General features: G+C 61.4%; 3 protein-coding genes across 3 annotated transcripts; all 3 read right to left on the bottom strand.

The window, feature by feature from the left end:
- Positions 1 to 453: 453 nt before the first annotated feature.
- On the bottom strand, positions 454 to 13,445 carry BSG (basigin (Ok blood group)). Its single transcript, XM_038169291.2, has 9 exons — positions 13,349 to 13,445; positions 9,085 to 9,432; positions 7,378 to 7,534; positions 5,661 to 5,749; positions 5,078 to 5,205; positions 4,590 to 4,863; positions 2,308 to 2,332; positions 1,916 to 1,984; positions 454 to 1,395 (listed from the first exon to the last, which is right to left on the bottom strand). The coding sequence occupies exons 1-8, from the start codon at positions 13,428 to 13,430 to the stop codon at positions 1,927 to 1,929; spliced, it is 1,161 nt and encodes a 386-aa protein (XP_038025219.1). The 5' UTR covers positions 13,431 to 13,445; the 3' UTR covers positions 454 to 1,395; positions 1,916 to 1,926.
- Positions 13,446 to 13,579: 134 nt separating this feature from the next.
- On the bottom strand, positions 13,580 to 15,305 carry LOC139999725 (uncharacterized). Its single transcript, XM_072029098.1, has 2 exons — positions 15,293 to 15,305; positions 13,580 to 14,800 (listed from the first exon to the last, which is right to left on the bottom strand). The coding sequence occupies exons 1-2, from the start codon at positions 15,303 to 15,305 to the stop codon at positions 13,833 to 13,835; spliced, it is 981 nt and encodes a 326-aa protein (XP_071885199.1). The 3' UTR covers positions 13,580 to 13,832.
- A 631-nt stretch (positions 15,306 to 15,936) lies between these two features.
- CDC34 (cell division cycle 34, ubiquitin conjugating enzyme) lies at positions 15,937 to 20,300 on the bottom strand. The gene is made up of 5 exons (XM_038169292.2): positions 20,066 to 20,300; positions 17,857 to 17,943; positions 17,212 to 17,309; positions 16,995 to 17,129; positions 15,937 to 16,745 (listed from the first exon to the last, which is right to left on the bottom strand). The coding sequence occupies exons 1-5, from the start codon at positions 20,240 to 20,242 to the stop codon at positions 16,535 to 16,537; spliced, it is 708 nt and encodes a 235-aa protein (XP_038025220.1). The 5' UTR covers positions 20,243 to 20,300; the 3' UTR covers positions 15,937 to 16,534.
- Between the last annotated feature and the right edge of the window lie 108 nt (positions 20,301 to 20,408).

The raw sequence follows: 20,408 nt of genomic DNA, 5'->3' as shown, positions 1-20,408 counted from the left end.
TTCACTGCTGCAGGCTCCTCACACCTCCCACATTCACCTCCCTTACAGAAATTGAGAGGTCCCAGCCAGTCCCACACATTCTGGTTCACAGAGCTCCCGAGGGGGCTTTGATACTCTTCGGCGGATGAAGTCCCAGGCAGCTGAGATCCCCAAAACCTGCAGCACAGCTGGGACACAGCCCAGAAGCCAGAGCAGAAAGGCAGAGCTTGCCTTAAGAGGCAGCACACAGCACCCATCCCCAGAGCTGCTCATCTCCCTTTGTTAGGGCTTGAACACCTCTCAGGGTGTACGCACGTGAGATTAGAGAGCAGCCAGAGCTGCACTAGCCTGTGGGACAAAGGGGGACAAAGCTTTGTGTCCAGCAGCCAGAGGAGCCAGAAAGGGGGCAGAGCAGGTCAGGAAACTCACGGGCCTACCTCTGAGGGAAAAGAAAGACCAGAATCCAAACCAAGGTGGAAAAAAGAGAGAGAGGAATTATCTTTATTTGTGAAGTATGTTAACAGATGGAACAGCTCAACGCTACTCAGCAATAAAGGTATTAGACACCACTGAGCATTCGTCTGCTCTCAGGCTCCTATGTTGCACAAACACCAAGATGGCCCAAGCACAAGAACACATGCTGTCACACCACCCCCCACCACACCGCACCCCCAGCGTCCACCCCACACTTTGCCCCCAGCCCCAGCGTAGCCACTTGAGAAGCAATACTAACAACCCATTAAATAAGTTAACACAAATCATGTCCAGCCAGTGTCCAGCTCTAACACTGCCTCCTGGTTGTCTGTTTCTGTGTGTGACCACCAAGAGCATCCCTGGAGGAGCCAGGGGGTAGGGGGGGGATCTCCTAAGATGCTCTGAGGGATGGGGTCACCTCCAGAAGGCTGCTACAGCAGTTTCCTCCCATCCCGCACGTGCAGGACACGACACTGTGCTGGGAACCCAGGCCAGCCATGTCTGGTGGAGCAGCCCTCAAGGAACTGTGCATTTTGCTGCACGCTCAGGTCAGCTCTCCGCAGCTCCTCGTGTGGCCTCCAACACTGAGGTGGGGCGAGGAGGGCATCTCAGCACAGCCCCCCCAGCACACGCTGCTCTTCAAGAGGAGAGGAAGAGAAGTTGTACTCCCACCCACCCGCTCTGCTCCAACATGAAGAGACCTAGGACAGACAGCCAGTGACCAAGACTACCAGAAAGAAGGGATTTACACTTACAGGTAGAAAAAACCCTCCCACAACTCTTTTTTTAAAAAAACAACATGTGTATTTTAGTTTCTACAACTTAAGTTCCTTTAGAAAGTGAAGTAACTCAATCGCAAGGACACACTAGAATATTTCATGGTGCTATTTTACCAAAGAAAAGAAAAAAAATGTCCAGACGAGTTCTTCAGCTACATATCACCTGGAGTGAGAGAGAAAAAAGCCAGTTAGATAACCTAGCAGTACCGTAAGGCCATGCTGTGCTAGAGGGGGGCTGATAAAGCCGGACAAAAGCTGTGGGCTTGGAGTCCTCTCTTGCTCAAATCCAGGGTACAGACTATCAGGTAGTCCTGACCCTCCCGTGCTGCAAGACCCCCACCATGGGGAACCCAACACTCTCCTGCCTCCCTTGGCCCATTTGGGAGGAGGCCAGGCCCTGCTGAGTGTGCCTCACACGCAGTCCCAGCAGCTTTGGCAGTTTACTGCTCGTGGCCTGTGCTTGAACTTCACAGCAAGGCTTCCTTCCCTCTCCCAGGAACTGCACTATGACGCTGGGCCAAGGGGAGCTTTTGCCCACATGGCTTTTACAAGCTGCTGAAGAGCCCCGGCAGGGTTCCAGCCAGACACAAGCACCTCCAGACAGCCGTACGAGCCCCGTGCTGTGAGGAGGTGAAGGCACCTGGCTCAGCAGCTGCAGCTCTGCCCCTGGGAGCAGCACTCACCTGGCCCCTGCTTAGTTAGCATTTCTCTGGCGGACATTCTTGTCCTTGTGGTTTGTGGCATTGCTTTTCCTGGAAAGAGGGAGAAAAGGGGCAGTGAATACAAAGCACAAAAACCCACCCTACCCAGTAATGCAATTTGTACCCAAATAGAGGCTCAAGATACAGCAAGGTGAGTCTAGTTGCCAGAACAGTTTCAGAGACCTCTGTACCATTCTAAGTTGTATGCAGTTCATATAGAGGCCATAAAAAAAAAAAAAAACATGGGAAGGGAAAGTCCCCCGTAAGATAACGAGCTATTCCTGTACCAGCTCGCTTTTATATTCAAAGCAGATTTCCTGATTAATGTGATCTGCCAGTACAAACAGGACTAAGTAGAAAAGCAAGGCACTTACAGTGGTGCAGAACCTCCATCATCATCTTCATGTTCAGGACAGCACAGGAAAAGAAAGAACAAAGAGTGTCAGGGAAACACACACCAAGTAATCCCTGCCTCCCTTCCACCTCTGTAACTGGGGACCAGCATCCCGAGGTGACGGGACTCTGGACACCACAGGTCACCACAGACAGGGCTCCCATCTCACCAGGGCTGGGGGGAGCAGGGGGGCTACTTCTTAGAATACCACCACCCCCGGCATGAGTTTTAAGCTGCTTCTTGTCTAAGCAGAGACACAGCACAAGCTTAGACATAAGCTCCTGTTAAGCAGTTGCTTCTGTTGGCACTGCACGGGCACAACCAGGTCTCCTACCCCCCCATCAGCAGAGTTAAGGTCTGGTGCTCCATTAACCACGAGGAACACCTGGGACTATCCAGGAAGCCACAGAAGCAGAATTACACGGGGAAGTGTCCGGGCAGCCTCAGGCAGCACTACTGCCCACTACCATCTGCTGACAGCCACAGCCCGTGCCCCCAGCCGGTCCCCCCACTAGCACCCGGAGCTGAAATGGGAGCCACAGGCCACTCGGTGGGACAGCACACCCAAGTACTTGCTGCTCTCACCCCCGTTAACAGCTCCCAGATCTGAACACAAAGTCAAGGCTGCAGGAACAAGGCTTTAAGTATCCAGGTAAAGCCCTTCTTCCTCCCTGCACATCTTGTGAAACGAAGCAAACACTGCACGCCACGGCCTCGCTACACAGAGAAACACGGCTAAGAAAACACCTTCGCCAACAAGTGCCCAGCCCTGGGACCTTTCACCAGCTCCTTGCAATCTGCCACTTTCCAGGAGAGGGTTCCCATCACCTCCTCCATGGCTCAGGCAGCGCTGAGGGGTGAGACCCGAGCTGTAAACTCGGGGCTGCCTTGGGCACACAGAGCTGTGCACAGCTGGTGAGAGGACACGGCTGGAACCAGCTTCCACTTACCATTTGAGATGGCACCCAGCAGCAGAGAAGGGAAAAGTGGAAAGATAACACCAGCAAGGATATCAGGCCATGCACAGGCTGGACTCCTCCCGTCCCAGGAAGCAGGGAGCAGCCAGCTCACCGCCACGCACCCACAGCTCAGCAGCTCTGAGCTGGCTCAGCACTGCCTTCCCGAGGCTTTCGAGGAGCGAGATGCAGCTTTAGTGTCCTGTTGTAGCATCAAGTGCAATGCTGTATCCTCACCCACAAGCACTCGGGAGCCTGAGCTTCAGATCTTTGGCTGAGGAGCCGCCAGAGGAGCCCTGCCAGTATGACAGGACCTGCCGTCATCTGCCAAAGGCTCCACCACAACTCGGACAGAGCTCAGCAGGATCTGGACTCAGCTGATATCAGCAGAAACCGCACTCAGCAAACAGGCTACAGCTTTTTTTTTTTTTTTTTTTGCTAAAAGATGTAGCTACAGCCATTCTTAAGTAGACATCTGCCTTCCAGCCAAGAACGCCGTGCCAGAGGGCAACACGTTTACTTATAAAACCGCCTCGAGTAGAATCTCTCGAGCTCTGCAGCCAGGCAGGGATACTCAGTTTTAGTCCCTCCACTTCCCTTCACACCACTCAGTCCACCTGATGTGCTGTTCCCCAGCAAAGGGCAAAGGTGACTGACCCAGCCAGCAGGAAGGATACCGAGCATTCACACTGCATTGTTAACAGGATCAGATAAGGGAGGGGCTGCCGGGTCCACACAATGAAGATTCCTACTGATAAGGAAAGGGAGGAGCCACACTTCCAGAACAGATTCAAGATAACACCAGGCTTTGAGGAACTCCCAGAGAGCTGGGATGAGTAAATTTGAAGACCCAAAACAGATTGAGGAGCTGAGGCTAAGCCTATTGTTATGGAACTGCTGACACTCCCATACTCTGCAGCTCAGTAAAGCTCTACTACCTGTTCCCACATCATTTTCTCCAGAATGTTAACTCTCAGAGAAAAACCCCTCCTGGAGATGCTCACATGAAGCAGCTGAACAAAGTGCAGAGCAGCTGCTGAGACAAAGGGTCAGGCTGACCTGCACCACATCTAACTCTGGAGCCAAAGCACAGCTTGCTGAAGGATTGGCAAAGCGTGCAAGTACTTCCAGGCCAAAGTAACCTGTGGAGGCTATGATGGTTAGACAAGAAGCATTCCTGAGAAGCAGACCTCCCACTGAGGTGTGGTGCCCATCCAACAAAGTCTGAGTTCTCCAAGAACAATTTGCCTGCACCCTACAAGCTCCTTTTTCGCCCTAGAAAGATATAACCGTGGGTGCCTCTTACCATCAAGAACTTCATCTGGCTTCCTCCTCTTCTCGTAGATAAAGATGATGGTGACAAGGACCAGGACTTCTGCCACTATGCCCAGGAAGGGCCAGAGCGCTGCCAGACGGCTGCGTACACGCAGGTTCACCGTGGCTTCACCCGTGCCAAATACGTTGATGGCAATGCACTGGTAGTCACCCGTATCCTCCTCGATGTTCAGCTTAAGAATGCGTAACTCTGTCTTGTTGCCGCTGGACTTGATGATGTATCGGCCAGATCCATTGATGATGGACTAGAAGGAAGGAACGGAGAGCTTCAGGGTAGTGCTGGCACAAGGGGAGCTGCTCACATTACATGCACAGGTCCACCACTGCAGAAATCCTCCTTGCCATGGCACTAAGGAGAAAGCTCCTCTGGAAGCACTAATTCTGATGCAAGAGGTCCTCTGCCTCCTTGTTGGTAAGCAGGGTGGGCAGAAGGGGAGCCAGGACAGACACAGCACCTACCTGCTCGCCATTTCTGGACCAGGTCCAAGAGCTGACAGGAGGAAAAGAGGGATTCTTGCAGGTCAGCACCCCCGTGTCCCCCTCATTCCCATGCTCAGACTTCTTGTAAGCCACCACTTGGGGCACAACTGCAGCAAGAGAAAAAGGAAGTCAGACACCTCGCCGTGGAAGAGGCAGGAAGGCTCCTTGCAGTCCAATAGCCACTATCAAAGTTGCTCATAAGGCAGCTTCAGTTTAAGGAATGTATTAGCGGGTCTTAACCTCTCCATTTGTGCAACATTTGGCATTTTCAGAGCGGGAAGCATCTCAAGCTGCTTCAAGAAAGGCTCAGACAGGTTTGACCACCAGGTACTGCCCCCCTCCCATAACAGAAGGGCCCCCAGGCTGACCCTGCAGACAGCTTAATTGCTTGATGTAACTGAGATGCCTCACAGAGCAAACCTGATAATTCACAAGTAGAGCCCTGCAGCCCTACTGGTAAGGGCTATAAGCAGCTTTTCAGCTTGCTTTGCTACCAAAGCAAAGTGTTCAGGAGGCCGCGGCTTCCCCACTCGCCCCCTCAGCCACAAACCCGTAGAGTTACCTGATATATTTATTTCTCCTTTTATCTCTGGGCTGGTTTTGAAGATGCACTGATAGATACCAGAGTGCTCTTCTTTCTTCCCCTCGATCCTACCAAAAAACAGGTTGTCAGATAAGCATTCCGCTCAGCTACTGCCATCCAAAAATACACAATCCAGACCCACAGAAACAGCCCTACAACCCCTGAACAGCAGCCTCCTCCACAGGCCGTTTCTCCCATTCCAGCACCAAGATCTGTGCAGCACCACACACCTCCCTGCCCTTCTCTCCCCACACATTACGGTTGGCAGAGGGGATTTCACACACAAAGTCTGACATGGGTCTGTCACCTCAGTGATCACAGATATCCTGCATCCCAAACCCTGCAAACCAGCAGCTTCCACTCCCTAACCCGAATCACTCTTGCCTCCAGGGCCTCTACAGAGGGGAAAATAAGAGCAGACAGCTAGCCCCTACAGAAGGGGAGGAACAAAGCAACACGTCTTCACCAGGTGTGCCGACTTACATACACCTCGAGGTGTACTTCACACTTTTCCACCTTCCATACAGACTGCAGCCCTGTTAGAAGTCATCCCCTACTACACCAAGCCCCTGAGCACGGCCACACACCTCCAGCAGAACACCAGCCCTGCAGTTCACCTCTATGGCAGAGGGGCAGGGGCTTTAAGACAGCAGATTCAGAGGAAGGGTACTCTTCCTGTACAGGGAAGGCTGCTGGGACACATGGCAATGACAGAAAAACCCAGGCTGAGTCACTCTGGATTGATCCAAGTGTAGAGAGAGCTCTCCCATTTTTGCCTTTGTGAAGCTGCTGCCCTGAGATTTAGTGGATTATGCTGCACTACAGCAAACATCACATTCTGCAGCTTAGTAATAGCCACTCAGGGGAAGGGGCAAAGTTTCAGTCCCCGCCTGCGCTGGGACAACAGGCCGTTTGTTAGCTCTGCCGTGCACCGAGCTTCCCGCTTCCAAAAACCACTCAGCTAAGGAATTGAGGTCACGCGAGGGAGGCTGGGTTATAAATACTTTAATCCTTGTTCAGCTCCCTGTTGCTATGGGGAGACAGGCACGTCGGCACTGCCATACAAAAGGACATGATGCCTCTACAGCTGCTGGGTCAGTGCCAGCCAGGCCTGACTGTAATCGGAAAGGAAGGCTCGCTGCACCGCCACAATACGGCCGGGATCCCCGGCATGCTCAGCTACAGCCTGCAAACAGCTTCAGAGACTAATCTGCAGGCAGCTTCCCCACTCACCCTGTAGCAGGGAGACGTGCATAAAGGCGTGATGCACGGAGAACACGGGAGTGTGCAGCTCCACGTGGGGCAGGGGGGGCTCCTCCGGGCTCCGCGAGGCAGCCGCGTGGCTCTCAGTGCTGCGGGGCCGGGCTGCACCCAGCAAACCCAGCCCGGCCTAATTCTGCATGGAGACACGGGGCCACAGGGCTCTTCCTGCCAGGAGGACACTGGTGGCACTTCACTTTCCTTCCCTACTCCTCCTCATTCCCTCCTCTCCCAGAAGTAGGAAGAATGGGGTCTCACCAAAACTTTATTTTGTTCATCTTATGTTCCGAAGTTCAAAAGTTCTTATTTTTGGCAAGACTGCAAGCACCTAGCTTTGAGTTCAGTGGGTAGGAAAGATTGCCTCCAGTTAAAAAAAACAAAAAAACAAAAACTGTCCTTGTATAGATCCTTATCTGGCCTTGCACCCGGCACTTACTCGTAAGTGGTGACACTGCTCGACTCCGTGTCTGTTTGAAGTATCTTGTCTCCATACTTCCATTCATGACCGTCAATGGCAGAGTGAGGCTCAGTCAGGTTGCAGCTGAGGACCAACTTGCCATGAGTGCTTGTGAACTGCGTTTGGATGTCTGGACCTGTTTGTAAAAAACCCCCTTGAAGTTAGCACCTGGTATTCACAAGGTCACGCAGCTGCCCAACAACCTGTACCGAGAGAGTCAGAACCCGCAGCTCCTCACCTCCACCAGAACTTTTCACTTACCTTTGTGGTCTGTTTCCTACCAGAACTGGTGACACCAGCATGGGAGACTGGAAAGCCAGACAGCTCGGGCCTGACCGCACCTAGCAGTGCCAGGACACTGACTCTGTGGCTGCTCCCACCGGGGTCGGGATCGCTGCCATGTCCTATGGACAGCTTTGAGCCTCCTGCTCAATGGGTGCAGCTCTAATAGAGCTGAGTGCTCAATAAGCAGTGGAAAAAGCCATACTGTGAAGGGCAGTTCCAGTAGCTCAGCTCCCTGCTTTTATGAGCCACTTTAGTGCTCACTACATGTCAACACCTCCCACAGTCAGAGTGGATTTAGGAACCTGCAGGTAATATAACCTACGGCAGCCACAGCCCTCTTTTGGGAGGGGTAACAAAGGTGACCTTACACAAGCAATACACGCATCATATGATGCGGCCCAAATTTTTATAGTTGGGTTTATTCCTGGGAGAACACACATAACCAGGACTCCAAAAGGTCCTGGACCTCCATGTGCCAAGCAGCAGTAAATTATACATTGTGAGATGAGTCAGACGTTTCTACTTGGAGGCAGTGAAGTGCACGGCTGCCATTAGCAGAGCCATTACACAGCCCCGGTAGCACTGCGCTCCCTGCCCTTCCACGCAGGCTCTTCACCTGGAAGGAGGAAATTTTGCACAGGCCTAACAGACCTTCTGCTTTTCCTCCTACCCCAATCCCACTGGAAGAAGGCTCTGCTGGAGTTTTGCACTCCCTAGCACGCTTCAGGATTCCTGAGACCTTAGTGGGACATTAAATCCCCTCACCCTACCCAGGTTTCTGGGACTCAGAAGCCAGCAGCCCGTTAGCTCCGGTCCCGCTGCCAGCTCTGGGAGCAGAGGGCACCCGGTGGCCCCCAGCGCACGCGGCTACGCCACACTCGGTGTCGCACACAGACACGGCCATTTCAAAAATGGTTGCACCACGGGAAGCTAAAAGCAGATTTTGGTCCCCACAGCTTGTATCACTAGCAGGAAAGCGAGCTTAAAGCAGGACCGCTGACGGAAGCAGAGGCTGCAGGAGCTGTAGGGAAGGGCTGGTTTGTCAGTGGTTAGGGCAGAGTCTACCAGCAGGACCAGGACTGAACTCTGCAAGCCAGCACCGGGACACGGAGGCACTCGGGAATAAGCGACACGTTCCAGGTCTTTGGCTCCGGAAAAGGCACGGGGTTGCTGAAAGGCGTTTTGGTTGGGAAGTCACAACCCTTTTTGAGGGCCATTTTGGGTCAGGTCAGAGGCGGTGAGGGAGATGACACAAGGGGAAAGTCTCTCAGTTCTACGGCCAGGGTGGGAAGGTGAGGGGGCTCTGGGGAGTCACAGGACACGGGTGCAGGGGTGAGCATGGCGGGAGACTCAAGACACTAGTGTCCGAGCAAGTGCCAAGGCCTCAGGACGGCCACTCACGTTCGATGACAAAAACGTTAGCCTGTGAACGGATCCACTTGACTTTGGGGCTCTTCGACAAGTGGTTGCGGTCAGGGTCGTTGCTGGCCCGGCACTCGTACGTGCCCGAGTCGTCGCCCGTGAGGTTGGCGATGTAGATGGTGCTGGTGGAGTGCAGGTTGTAGGTGGCGTTGATTTTGACACGGTCCTGCCGTGCACCATCCCAAAGCTGAGCATAGGTCTCGTTTGGCTCGTTCCCCTCAAACCACCACTGGATCTCAGGGATGGGATTGCCAATCGCCTCGCAGTACAACTCGACGCTGTCCTGAGTCAGTCTCTTTTGAGACAGCGGTGACTTTATAAAACCAGCTACGAGTTGAAGAGGTATTAGTGCAAAGTGTTAGTGCAAAGCAAGAATTCACCCTCTACAAGCAATTTTTTTTCAGCCATCGAGAAGATGTCACAGTCTTCAGACCAGAATCCTCTCCCTCCCCACTCTCTGTCCAGACGCACAGCTCACGCAGGGCCCTAGCTCTGGGTTATTGCGCCTCCAGGCAGCAAGGCCTCCCACCACGAGGCCAGGACACCAGGAGCCCGTGCAGAATCCGCCAGGATCCCAGCAAGAACGCCGGCACTGCCTCTCCTGTGGGGCCAGCACCCCAAGGCGATGCTCACCAGGGCAGGCCGAGAGCCCCCCAGCCTCAGACCTCGGCCCACAGCCAGGTCAGGCCGAGGCAGCAGCAGGTTTCTGCCCCGGCCTCCACGGGCCCCACTGCTCGAGCATCCCACCAGGTGCCTGCACCAGGGCACCACAGCAAGCACACAGTGAGCCCCTGCCCACCAGCTCTGTCGGGACAGCCCCGGCACAGCAAAACGCTGCCCTAGACACCCCTGTGTGTACACAGACCGCACTGAGAGGCCGCTCCTCGCCGTAACATCATTAATGCCTGGAGAACGCCAGCTGGGTACCCGAAGTGCCCCCGTCAGAAGCACCGCATGCAGCTCGGATCTCCCGCTGACGGAGATGCTCCGCACCCCCCTCCCCAGCCCCGCGCTCCCGACCATGACCCGGATCTGCCCAGAGCCCAGCACGGCCACAGGCCGCGGGCTGCTCGCTGGGCCCGGCCGCTCTCCTCCATGGTCTCACGAGCACCTCAAGATGCGGACACCGCTGAACACCTTACTGATACGACCGCTTGGGTTTTGTGGGCTTTTTTTTTTTTTGGTGTGTGGTTTTTTGAGGTTGTCTTGCAGTCCGCAAAGTGCCACAAATGAGGTGAAGAAATTTCTAACATCTGTTGCCACACAGCAAAAATCAGATTTTTCCATCCGACAAGACAGCTCTGCAGAGGTCAATTAGCAGGAAACTGCTTAAAAGCAGAGACACCCAGAACGACGGCACTTTTCACGCTGTTCCTGTGCTTGGAGCCCCAGGGCCTGGCTCTCAGGAAGCCCCAAAAGCCGCGGGGCTGTGGGGAGCCGAGCTGCCTGCGGCGCCTCCCGGCCGCTATCAGCTGCCACCAGCTGCAGCCTGCGGAGGGAAGCCGGCTCCAATCGCTCCAGGACAGCGGGGGAAAGAGCAGGGCCCCGGGAGGGCTGTTCCCGGAGGCCAGGAAGAGACATCACACCAACGTCAAGGTTACTTACATGACTCAGTCTGAGCAAGGTTTCAGCAGAAGCAGCGAGGCTCCTGACACGTACTTCCTGCACTGACTGCAGGCTGCACTTCTCAGAGCCGCCACCAGCAGACTTTGAGGCTATTCCCGGGAAATTTGTTACTAAGCACTTGGATTTCATGGTTAAACAGGCTGCTGCACACAGGCAGGAGGGAGGTGGGTTCGGGGACAATTTCTTTCGTTTTTGAATTCCTGGGGATGTTTCAGTAAGAGAACTCATGGCTGCTTTTGAGAGTCTGGAAGCAAACCGGTGTTATGAAACCAGCATTGCTCAAACTCAGGGAAAACACAGACAAGTCTGCAAGGTACATTTCAGAGTAAATCACTTCCACATTCCTCAAAGGAGCATTTAAAGCTTTAGTACCCATAGCTGGAAAAATAAGCGTGCTCGGACAAGCAAGGAGAGCTCTGACGCCCGTCTGCTACAGGCCAGCTTTAGCAGACGGCTGATATTTAAAACTGAGGCACCTTTAAAACAGAGGTCAGAGTAGCTCGGGGCTAGAAGAGCCTGCTGCTGTTTCACATGCCAACAACGGTGCTGCTGGCTGCTTCCAGAAATGCAGCGACACCTCTGCAGCAGTTTTAAAGGTTCCAAGCAATTCTGGGTTACAGAATCGTGGCAGAGACACCAGAACGATCCTGAACTGGTTTCAGGAAGGCACAGGAGGTGGCCGGGGCTCCAGAAGCCGTACGGGTCCCAGTAACAGGCAGCTCTCGGGCACCAGAGCTTGCTGGAGGCCACCTCATAAAGCACCCAGAGACCAAGCCCAGCAGCCTCCAGGACCGTTTGCACATTGGCACGGGACGAGCCGCCCGCACGCCTCCTGGTGCTTCTGGGCGCCAGAACGGGCTTTTACACCTCGGGCCTGTGATTAAACGCTCCCAACCACCTTATTTTGAAGAGTCACAGAGCTGACTACTGCACATGTTGGAGCCTGCCCCGTTTTAACTGCAGCCTGGTTTAAAATGGGAGCTAGTAAATATCAGCGGGTTGGAGTTTTGTTTTTGTCTCTGGGGGTGGGTGGGGCCTCGTTTGTTTTTTAGCAGCCGTAAGGTGATTATTGTATGCTGACAAAATAAGCTGTTGCAAGGTTACGTGCCCCGAGTTAGAGGGCACTTCGTGCCTTTCAGAGGCTAAAAAGCTTCAGCTAGCCCGCGCTAGTAGCAGCAGGTCCCCCCTGCGCTCACATGGGGCTTCACGTCCTCTCCCCTTCCTACACGAGGCAGAGCAACCACAGCTCCAGGCACGCCGGGCTGGGGAGGGCACCCGCTAAGTCCTGGGGCACGGGAGCAGTGCCAGCAGCAGCCCCCAGCACCCCCGGGGGGCGAGGGGCCGCAGGCAGCTCCCCAGGCCAAGCGGCAGGCAGCGCCCGGTCAGGCTGGGCAGCGGCGTGCAGGGGCAGAGAGCGCTGCCCTGAGTCACCTTCCAGCTAAAAGCAGCCTCCCCGGGCAGAGGGAGGGCGCGGGCAGTGCCGGGGGCCTGGCGGGGGCCAGCGCCACGCCGCAGGGCGCGCTCCCCCCACAGCCTGACCTTTGCTTCTCGGCCTCGGGGAGGGACGCACGAAGCGCCGGCTTTTTTCCACTAAGAGCTCTAAAATGGACTCTCCCTGGAGCTGCGTGTGGCCGGGCAGGAGACCTGCGCGGGGCTGGGAGCAGAGTCCAAGCACACCCACACCGCTGAGCCACCGACACCGCAGCCTCCGCCGTCACCCCCGGGATCCCGCCCCAAACCCAGAGGGGGCAGGAGACCCCCGACCTTCCAGCCCCCCAACTCGGGTCCCCAGAGGAGGGGGAGGGAAGGGGACAGGGACCTCAGGGAACGGAGAGCAAAAGGCGCAGCCCCGGGGCTGCTCCTCGCACCCAGCCCAGGGGCAGGAGCCCCCCCCCAGGTGCCCTGCCCTGCCCCGGGGCCCCCCCCGCAGGCAGCAGGAGCCCGGGCTGGGTGCCCCGGGCAGGCTCACACCGACACCGGCTGCAGCACCCGGGGGCTGCCCGCAGACAAGGGGGAAGCTCCCCGCGGGGGCAGGCAGCGGGGGGAGGTGCCCTCAGCCAGCTCCCCGGGATGGGAGCGGTGATTTTGGGTTATTTTTGAGCCCCCCCAGGGCCGCAGAGCGCCGCCCCCACCCCGCTCCGCCGGCCCCGACCGGGGGGGGGACTCCGAGACGGGCGGGCCCCGGGGGTGGAAAGCCCCGGGCACCCCCGCGAGAGGAGCACGAGGCGGCGGGGGGGGGGCTGCAGGAACCGGAGCCCCTCGGTATGGGGGAGGGGGGGGCAACCGGGCACCCCGGGGCGCGTGCGGGCAGGCACGTGGCGGGGGGGGGGGGGAGGGCGCAGCCCCGGGGGGGCGGGGCCGGGCGGGCGGGCAGCTCCCCCCACCCCCCCCGCAGCTCCCGGGCCACGATCCCCCAGGGCCGGACCCAACCCCGGTCCCGGTCCAGGTCCCGGTCCCGGTCCCCCCCCCCCACGCCGCCGCCACCTCCCCGGGGCCGTGCACAAAGACCCCACTGCACCCCCGGCACGGCCAGACCCCCCCCCCCCCCGCCCCGGGGCTGCCGCGCTGCGCCCGCTCCCCCCCGGTGCCCGCTCCCCCCCGGTGCCCGGTGCCGTACTTGTGCCCTGTCCGCCCGCCGCCAGCACGCCGAGCACCAGCAGCGCCAGGAGCCCGCGCACCCCCTCCGTGCCCGCCGCCATCGCCGCCCGCGCTCCCGCCGCGCCGCCCGCCCATTATAAAGCACCGCGCCGGGGCTCCCCGCCGGGCCACGCCCCCGGCGCTCCCCGGAGCCAATCGCGCGGCCGCTCCCGCGCAAAGCCCCGCCCTCCCTGCCGCGCCCGGCCAATCGGAGCAAAGGTTCCGCGGCGCCGCCTCCCGCCGCCCGCCGGCCCCCGCGGGGACAGCCGGTTCGGGCCGGTCCCGCCGCGGCCCCGCCCACCAAGTGACGGCAGCCAATGGGAGGGCGCCACCGGGGGGGCTCCCCCCGGCCCCCTCTGCCCCGGTTCCTCCCCGGTTCCCCCCCCCCCGCCTGTCCCCGGTCCCTCCCGGTCGCCCCCCGGCCCCCCCGGTGCCCGTCCGCAGGCCAAGGCCGTGCCCGCGGGTCAGGGCGGGCAAAGCGCCCCCACCGCGCGGTGCCCCGGAGAGCCCCGGGGACGGCAGCGGCGCCTGCCCGGTGCCCGGTGCCCGGTGCCTCCGCAGCGGCCGCCCTTTGCTCTGTTTGCGCAGCGCCGCCCGCCCCCGGTGGCCTCCGGTGGCCCCCGCGCCCCCCCCGCCGGTCCCGGGGCAGCAGCGGGGACCGGCCGGGGGGGGCCGGTGTTTGCAGCCCGTCCCCCGCCTGCTCCCCCCTCCCGTCTGCGGGGGGCACCGGGAGCTTGGCCCGCGGCCGGGGCACGGCTGCGGGCACCGGGGGGCGGCTGCTGGGGGCCCGCCCCCCCCAAGCCCCGGGGTGAGCCGGGGCCGCGGCCCCACGCGTGGGAAGGGAACCGGGCGGCGCTTCCCCGGCGCGGGGGGCGAGGCGGGGACAGAGGCTGCCCGCGGACAGCGGCGGGGCCCGCGCCAACACAAACCGGCAGCACGGCCCCGGGGGGAGCCGCGAGGAGCGGGCACCGGGCGGCGGCACCGGACACCCCCGGGGCTGAAATCCCGGCCGTGCCCTGCGGGAGCAGAGCCCTCGCTCGAGGCCCAGGAGCCCCGGGGCCGGGGGGGGGTCCCAGGTTCCCAGCCCGGCTGCAGCCGCCCGATAACGGCGAGGTGCCGGGCGGGCGATAGCAGCCGGGTGCCGCGGCCCCACTCACCGGGACCAGGGGCCCTACGGGAGAGCGGCCCCGGCCCAGACCCAGCCCCGGTGCTTGGCTGAGGCAGCCCCAGGAGAGCCACGGAGCTGGCGGCCGGGGGGGGGGGCCCGGGGGTGCTGGCAGCGGGGCAGGAAGAGCCGAGACAATGGGGCCGCTGCCGCCAGCCCCCGCGGGGATCCGCCGGGCTCGGGAACTCCCCGATCCTCCCGGAGCGCCTCTTCCCCTGAACTCCGCTCCTGCCCCCCGGCACGTCCTGCCCGGCCGCCCCCCCCCCACTCACATCCTTCCCCCCCCCACCCGTGTCCTCCCGCACCGGAGAACCCCGCGGTGCAGAGCGGGGGCAGCCTCCCCCCGTGGCCCCGCTCCCAGCAGCCGCAGGCACCTGGAGCCCCTCAAGCCGTCCTAGCCCCGGGGCAGGGCCCGGTGGCCTCCTGCTCCCGTGACCCCGGCAGCAGGGAAGCCGCCCCTCTCACCCGAGCAGGGCTGGGGCATTCCCAGTCCCGGGGCTGGTGGCAGCTCCCAGCCCCAGCATCCCGAGGCAGCGAGAGGGAACCGGCCGCGAGCAGCCACAAAAACGTGGTTGGTTCAGGGAAAATCGGCCAGGGATGAGCCTGGGCAGGGCAAGGCACGGAGCGAGGCGTGGGGCGAGGGAGGGAGCAGCCCCCGGGACAAACAAGGGGGAGGTCAGGCCCAGCAGCCGGGGCTGGCGCTGCCCGGTGACCTTGGGAGCCATTTTCCAGCCCCAGCAAAGCACTAATCCTCTTCACCTTTTAGCCTCATTTCCTGAGGCAATGAAGCACATGCATCCACCGCGTGCGGGCGCAGGCGTCGATCAAAGCCTTACCCCACTTCCACAGCGGGCAGGGGGAGGTTTTGCTCGGCACCGAGGTGGGAGCACAGCGGGAGCCCTGCGGAGCCAGCAGAGGCCCCAGGCAGGCGTTTTGCAGCCCCGGGGGTGGGCCCGGCAGCAGCGCTGCCCCCCCAGCCCAGCAAGGTGCCAGCAACGCAGCTCTCGTGTGGTCACAGCAGAGCTGGGGGGGGGCAGAGCCCAGCAGGGCCCCAGCAGCTTGCGCAGCCCGGCAGGACCCAGCCCATGGGCTCGGGGCAGGGCCCGGCTGCACCCAGATCAGAGGCACCGGGGGGGGGCGGCCTGGGCCTCGTTGGCCCCCGCTCCAAGCCCGGGGCAGGCAGGCGCTGCCTGGGCAGGCACGGGGCACGCAGAGCCGCCTGAACCCAGCTCTGCCCTCGCATTTAAGACCTGGCCAAAGGGTTTGGGGAGGGAGGGATGAGGCTGCTGCCCCCCCCCCACAGCCCTCGGAGCAGCACCTCTGCCTGCCGGGGCTGCAGGCGGGGCAGGAGCTGGTGCAGAAACCGCTACCACAGGCAGAGCCCCAGGCACCCACACAGCCGCTCCCTTAAAGCGCTTTATTAAATAGTTTCTAAAAAAACAGAAGCAGAAAGACTCAGAACTACCCCATCCCTCCCAGCTGCCAACAGCCACGGCCTGCCCCATGGCCCCCTGCAGGAAGGGGCGGCAGCGGGGTCCCACTCGGGGCAGCCTCACAGCAGGGAAGGGGGAGCTGTGCCCCCCCCCAACCACCCCCCCGCAGTCCCCTCCCGGCCCGGAGGCTACAGAAAGCTGCACAGAAGCTCCCCTGCTCCCAGCTCCCTGCTCCCAGCTCCACGGCCTCCCCACACTGCACCTCGGGAGGAGCTGGACGTGCCCGAGCAGCCAGGCAGAGCCGCCAGCCCCCCCGCGGCTGTGGGCTCCTGAATGCCCCAGCGAGACTTCCCCGTCCCCACCCAGGCAGTTTATAAAATAGGGATTTTTTTTTTTTTTTGCTTCTTCTACAAAGACAGCGCTGGGGTTTCCTTTGCAACAGCAGAACAGTCTCCCTGCGAGGTAGAGAGTTAATTTCAGGGCTGACAGATCCTAAATTCAAACCAGTTTGTCCTAGTTGAGGTAAAACTCAGTAGTTTATAGTACGCTTCGCAACGCCAGGGGGCCATCAAGATTCCTCGTTGCCAGAGTCATCGTCGTCACCGTGGCAGCTGTCTGCTCCCTCCTCCATCTCGTCGTCCTCGTAATAGTCGTCGTAGAACAGGTCCGAGCCCTCGTCTGGGGCCGGAGTCTTGGTCTTCACGCAGTACTCTGCCAGCGTGGTGGGCACCTTCACGCCATCCCGCTCAGCGTCCACCTTCGTCCCCAAGACTTGCTTCCTGGGGGGCGAGAAGCAGGGGGTGAGTGCAGAGGGGCTCGCACAGCCTGGGCACCGCGCGGCTCAGCCCGGGGACACAGCTCATCCTGACTGGAAGGTCACGCAGCCAGGACTGGGGGCGCCCCATGCCCTCGGGGCCCCTTTGCCACGCCAGTCCCACAGCACAGCCCCGGCCGTGCCGGCACAGCGCCTGCTGCGTGCCCACGTCCTCAGCCCCACACCATGACAGCTCAGGGACCCCTCCACGCACCTGATGATGTCCGTGTACTCCCGGTCCTTCCCTTTGCTCTCCTTCCACTTGCGGTACATCACAGAGGCGTCCACGTTGGCAGGAGAAAAGGTGTTGGGCTCGTTCAGCAGCGAGATGACGCTCAGGAGGATGGTCCTGGCAGCCAACACGAGCGGTGAGAGCCGCGCTGCGCCCCCCAGCCCCAGCACCACCCCCAGCACTGCGCCCCCCCCCGTACCGCACGTTCTGCGTCGGGTTCCAGCGCTCCGACGGCAGCTCCCCGCTCTGCGGGTCGTCCACGGGCGGGTGCAGGATGGAGATGCAGACATCACCGGTCTGAAAGCACGCACAAAGCGGCGTCCTCAGGGGGGCTCCCGGCCCGAGCATCCCCCCAGGCAGCCCGTTCTCTCTTCCCTTTGGCTTAAATGATGTGAGCAAGTCCCAGCCCGTGCTTTTGGTCCCTGAGGAGGGGCAGCAGAGCCAGCTGTCCCCGTTCTGCCCCCTCAGGCAGCACAGTACAGGCGGAGCTGCCGAGCCGCCAGCTGCCCAGCGCCTGAACACGGCCCCACCAGAGCTGCTGCCGCAGGGAGCTGCGAGCCCCAGCCCTGCACCCAGCCTTGGCTCAGGCACTGTGTCCCCGCCAGGCACACACAGGAGTCCCCCAGCCTGGGAAGGCTGAGCAACCTGGAAGCAGCTCTGGCACAGGAGGCAGGCGGTTGTAAAAGCCTCCGTCAGCTGCCTTATCCAAGGCCAGGCACCAAATGCCAAAGGCGCAGGGTTTCCACTGCTGTGCTCGTGACCAGGGCTTGGGATTTTAATCCCGAGATTACCACGCCCCCTCCCTGTCTGCCCAAGCAGCTTCTGCACTGCCCCCACCACCTACCTCGTAGATGTTGGGGTGCCACATTTTGGTCAAGAACCTGAACGCAGGGGGAGAGTAGGGGTAGTCGATGGGAAACCGGAGACGAGCCTGCGAGGAAACAACAGCGAGGAGTTAGCACCGGCTTGTGAGAAGGCAGCGAAAGGAGGGAGGCCCGGACCTGCCGCTCCCCCAAGGAGGAAGGAGCCGCTGCCAGGCCCCGAGCAGCACAGCCAAAGCCTCTGCGCCCGCTGGTGGCCACTGGGGGGGAGCCCTGGGGGGTGACCGGCAAACAAGGAGGCACCGCAGGCGACTCCCCGGATGTTTTTCTCACCAAAGCCCTTGAGAAACAACTTCCACCTCCGCCAGCCGCTCCCCTGCCTCCCCCTTTTGCAATCAGGCGGCCGGCGGAGGGAGGCAGCGGGCGGCTGTGACATGGGGGTGGAAGCGGGACCCGAGGCCGGGCAGCAGCCCTGGACAAAGCCCTGGAGCAGCCGCAGGGGACACGGCTCCAGCTGGCAGCCAGGACGCAGACTCCGTGCTCCAGAGCTGAACGGGAAGAAGCACCAGGTGCTTGTTTGGTGCTCTGCTCGACGTGCCAAACCCCTAAAAATAGCTCGTCAACAACAAAAAAATAAAGACCAGCCCTAAGCCGGCCGCGCTGCACAGCTCAGGCACTAAAAATAAACGCAGCTGAAGATCACGCAGCGGCCCACGGCCAGCGCCAGCAGGGACGACAGCGCCCACCGGGCCCTGCAGGGACGTCGATGGGGCAGGCCGGGGCTCACCGCTGGCCTCGGAGTCCCCCCGAAGCTGCGGATGCTCAGAGGAGCACCGCAGCACCCCCACCCCCCCTGCAGGGGCTCCCCACGAGGCTGCTCCTCCCCGCGCTGCTGCACGAGCCGTGGCAGCCACTGGGGCTTTGGGGGGCTCCCAGCCTCTGGAAGCAAACTGCCAGGAGATCCTGCCACCGCTCCCGAACAAAGCCAACAGGCAAAAGAAAGGAGCCGCCAGGGTTTAAGACAAAAGCTCTGAACGCTTGTTGCTTGTCCAGAATTCAGAACTCGGATCCATTGGGGGCCGGTGCCGATGGGATCACTGCTCTGGGACCCCCGAGCTGGGCGCAGGCCCCGTTCGGAGCAGTAGCTGCACACGAGGCTTTGGCTGCTTCTGGAATTCCAGCCTCAGGCCGCGCGGCGCTGCCAAACCCGCGGGGAGCTCAGCGCAGACACAAACAGAGCCCTGGGTCCGTGTCCCGCTGCCCCCCACGCCCCCCAGCTCGAGCAGACCCCTGCGAGTCAGAGCAGCCCGGTGACCCCAGAGGTGCTCTGCCTCATTGAACTCGTTACCTGCAGCCTTCCAGGGCCGCCCTTTGTCTGCCCCCTCCCTGCGGTGTGGGAGAAGCAGCGAAGGGGGGGCGGGGGTGGGCACCCAGGGCACCAGCACAGCACAGCACAAGGCCCTGTGCTGGGGCCCAGCAGCTGAACTGGGCAGAACAATTCCCTTTGTTGTCCTGGAGAGGACCAGAACAAAACCACCCCCAGGCAGAGCCCTCCCCGGGGGGGCTCCGAACGCAGCCGTGCTTCGCAGCACAGCAGCAGGGTGACGCTGCCACCAGCCCAAAATGAGGACACGGCCCCTTCCCCCCCCCCCCCCCCACCGCCACGGAACAGCGTCAGGCCGGGAAACTCCGGTACAGAGCAGGAAATGTGAGAGCTCGGGGCCTCAGGCTGGGGGTGCACAGCGCCTGGAAGCGTGCACAGGGACAGACAGACACGGACAGACGGACACACCACACACACACCACAGACACCCGTCCCCAGGCAGGGGCTGTGCGGTGCCGCGCCCCCCCCGTCCCCAGCCCCAGCAGAAGCCCCCCCGCGGGGCTGGAGCTGCCCCGGCTCGGCCGGAGCTGTGCGGGGGGCGCCCCCCGGCCCTGCTCGCCCCCTCCCCTCTCCCTCAGCCGGGCGGCGGTGCCCGGGGTGCCCCTGGGGGGGGGGGGGCGCACCCAGAGGCGCAGCCCCCCGGAGCGGATCGGCGGCGCCCCCCCCGCACCCAGCGGCTCCCCACGGCCCCGGACGGGGGCTCCTCGTGCCTGGGCCCCCCAGGGGCCCCCTGCCCACTCCATTCCCCTGCCCCCACCCGCCCCCCCAGCCCGGCCCCCCGCCCCCCCCAGGCCGTCCCCAGCCCCCCCCGACCCCCTCAGCCCCTTTCCCCCTCCAGCCCCCCCCACCTTGAAGTAGCCGCCCTCGTAGTCGGTGCCGGGGGGCCCGAAGATGGCCACCTCCCAGGTGTACAGGTCCCCCTCGTCCACCAGCGCCACGCGGAAGCCCTCCACGGGCTCCTCCTGCAGCCCCTTCAGCTCCAGCAGCAGCGCCTTCTGCGAGCTGGGCACGGGCGGCCCCGCCATGCCGGGGGGGGGGGGGGAACCGGGGGGGAACCGGGGGGCGGCGGGCGCGGGGCGGCCGGGACCGGGGCCCGCTGCTGGGGGAGCGCGGGGCACCACGGGAGTTGTAGTCCGAGCGCGGGGGGCGGGGCCAGAGCGGGCTCCACCCTCCCAGCCCCGCCCGCCTATC

Source organism: Anas platyrhynchos, chromosome 29 (genome assembly GCF_047663525.1).
Source record: "Anas platyrhynchos isolate ZD024472 breed Pekin duck chromosome 29, IASCAAS_PekinDuck_T2T, whole genome shotgun sequence".
NCBI classification, from domain to species: domain Eukaryota; kingdom Metazoa; phylum Chordata; class Aves; order Anseriformes; family Anatidae; genus Anas; species Anas platyrhynchos.
Note: the sequence above shows the minus strand (reverse complement) of the source record. Positions and strands in the feature narration are given on the sequence as shown.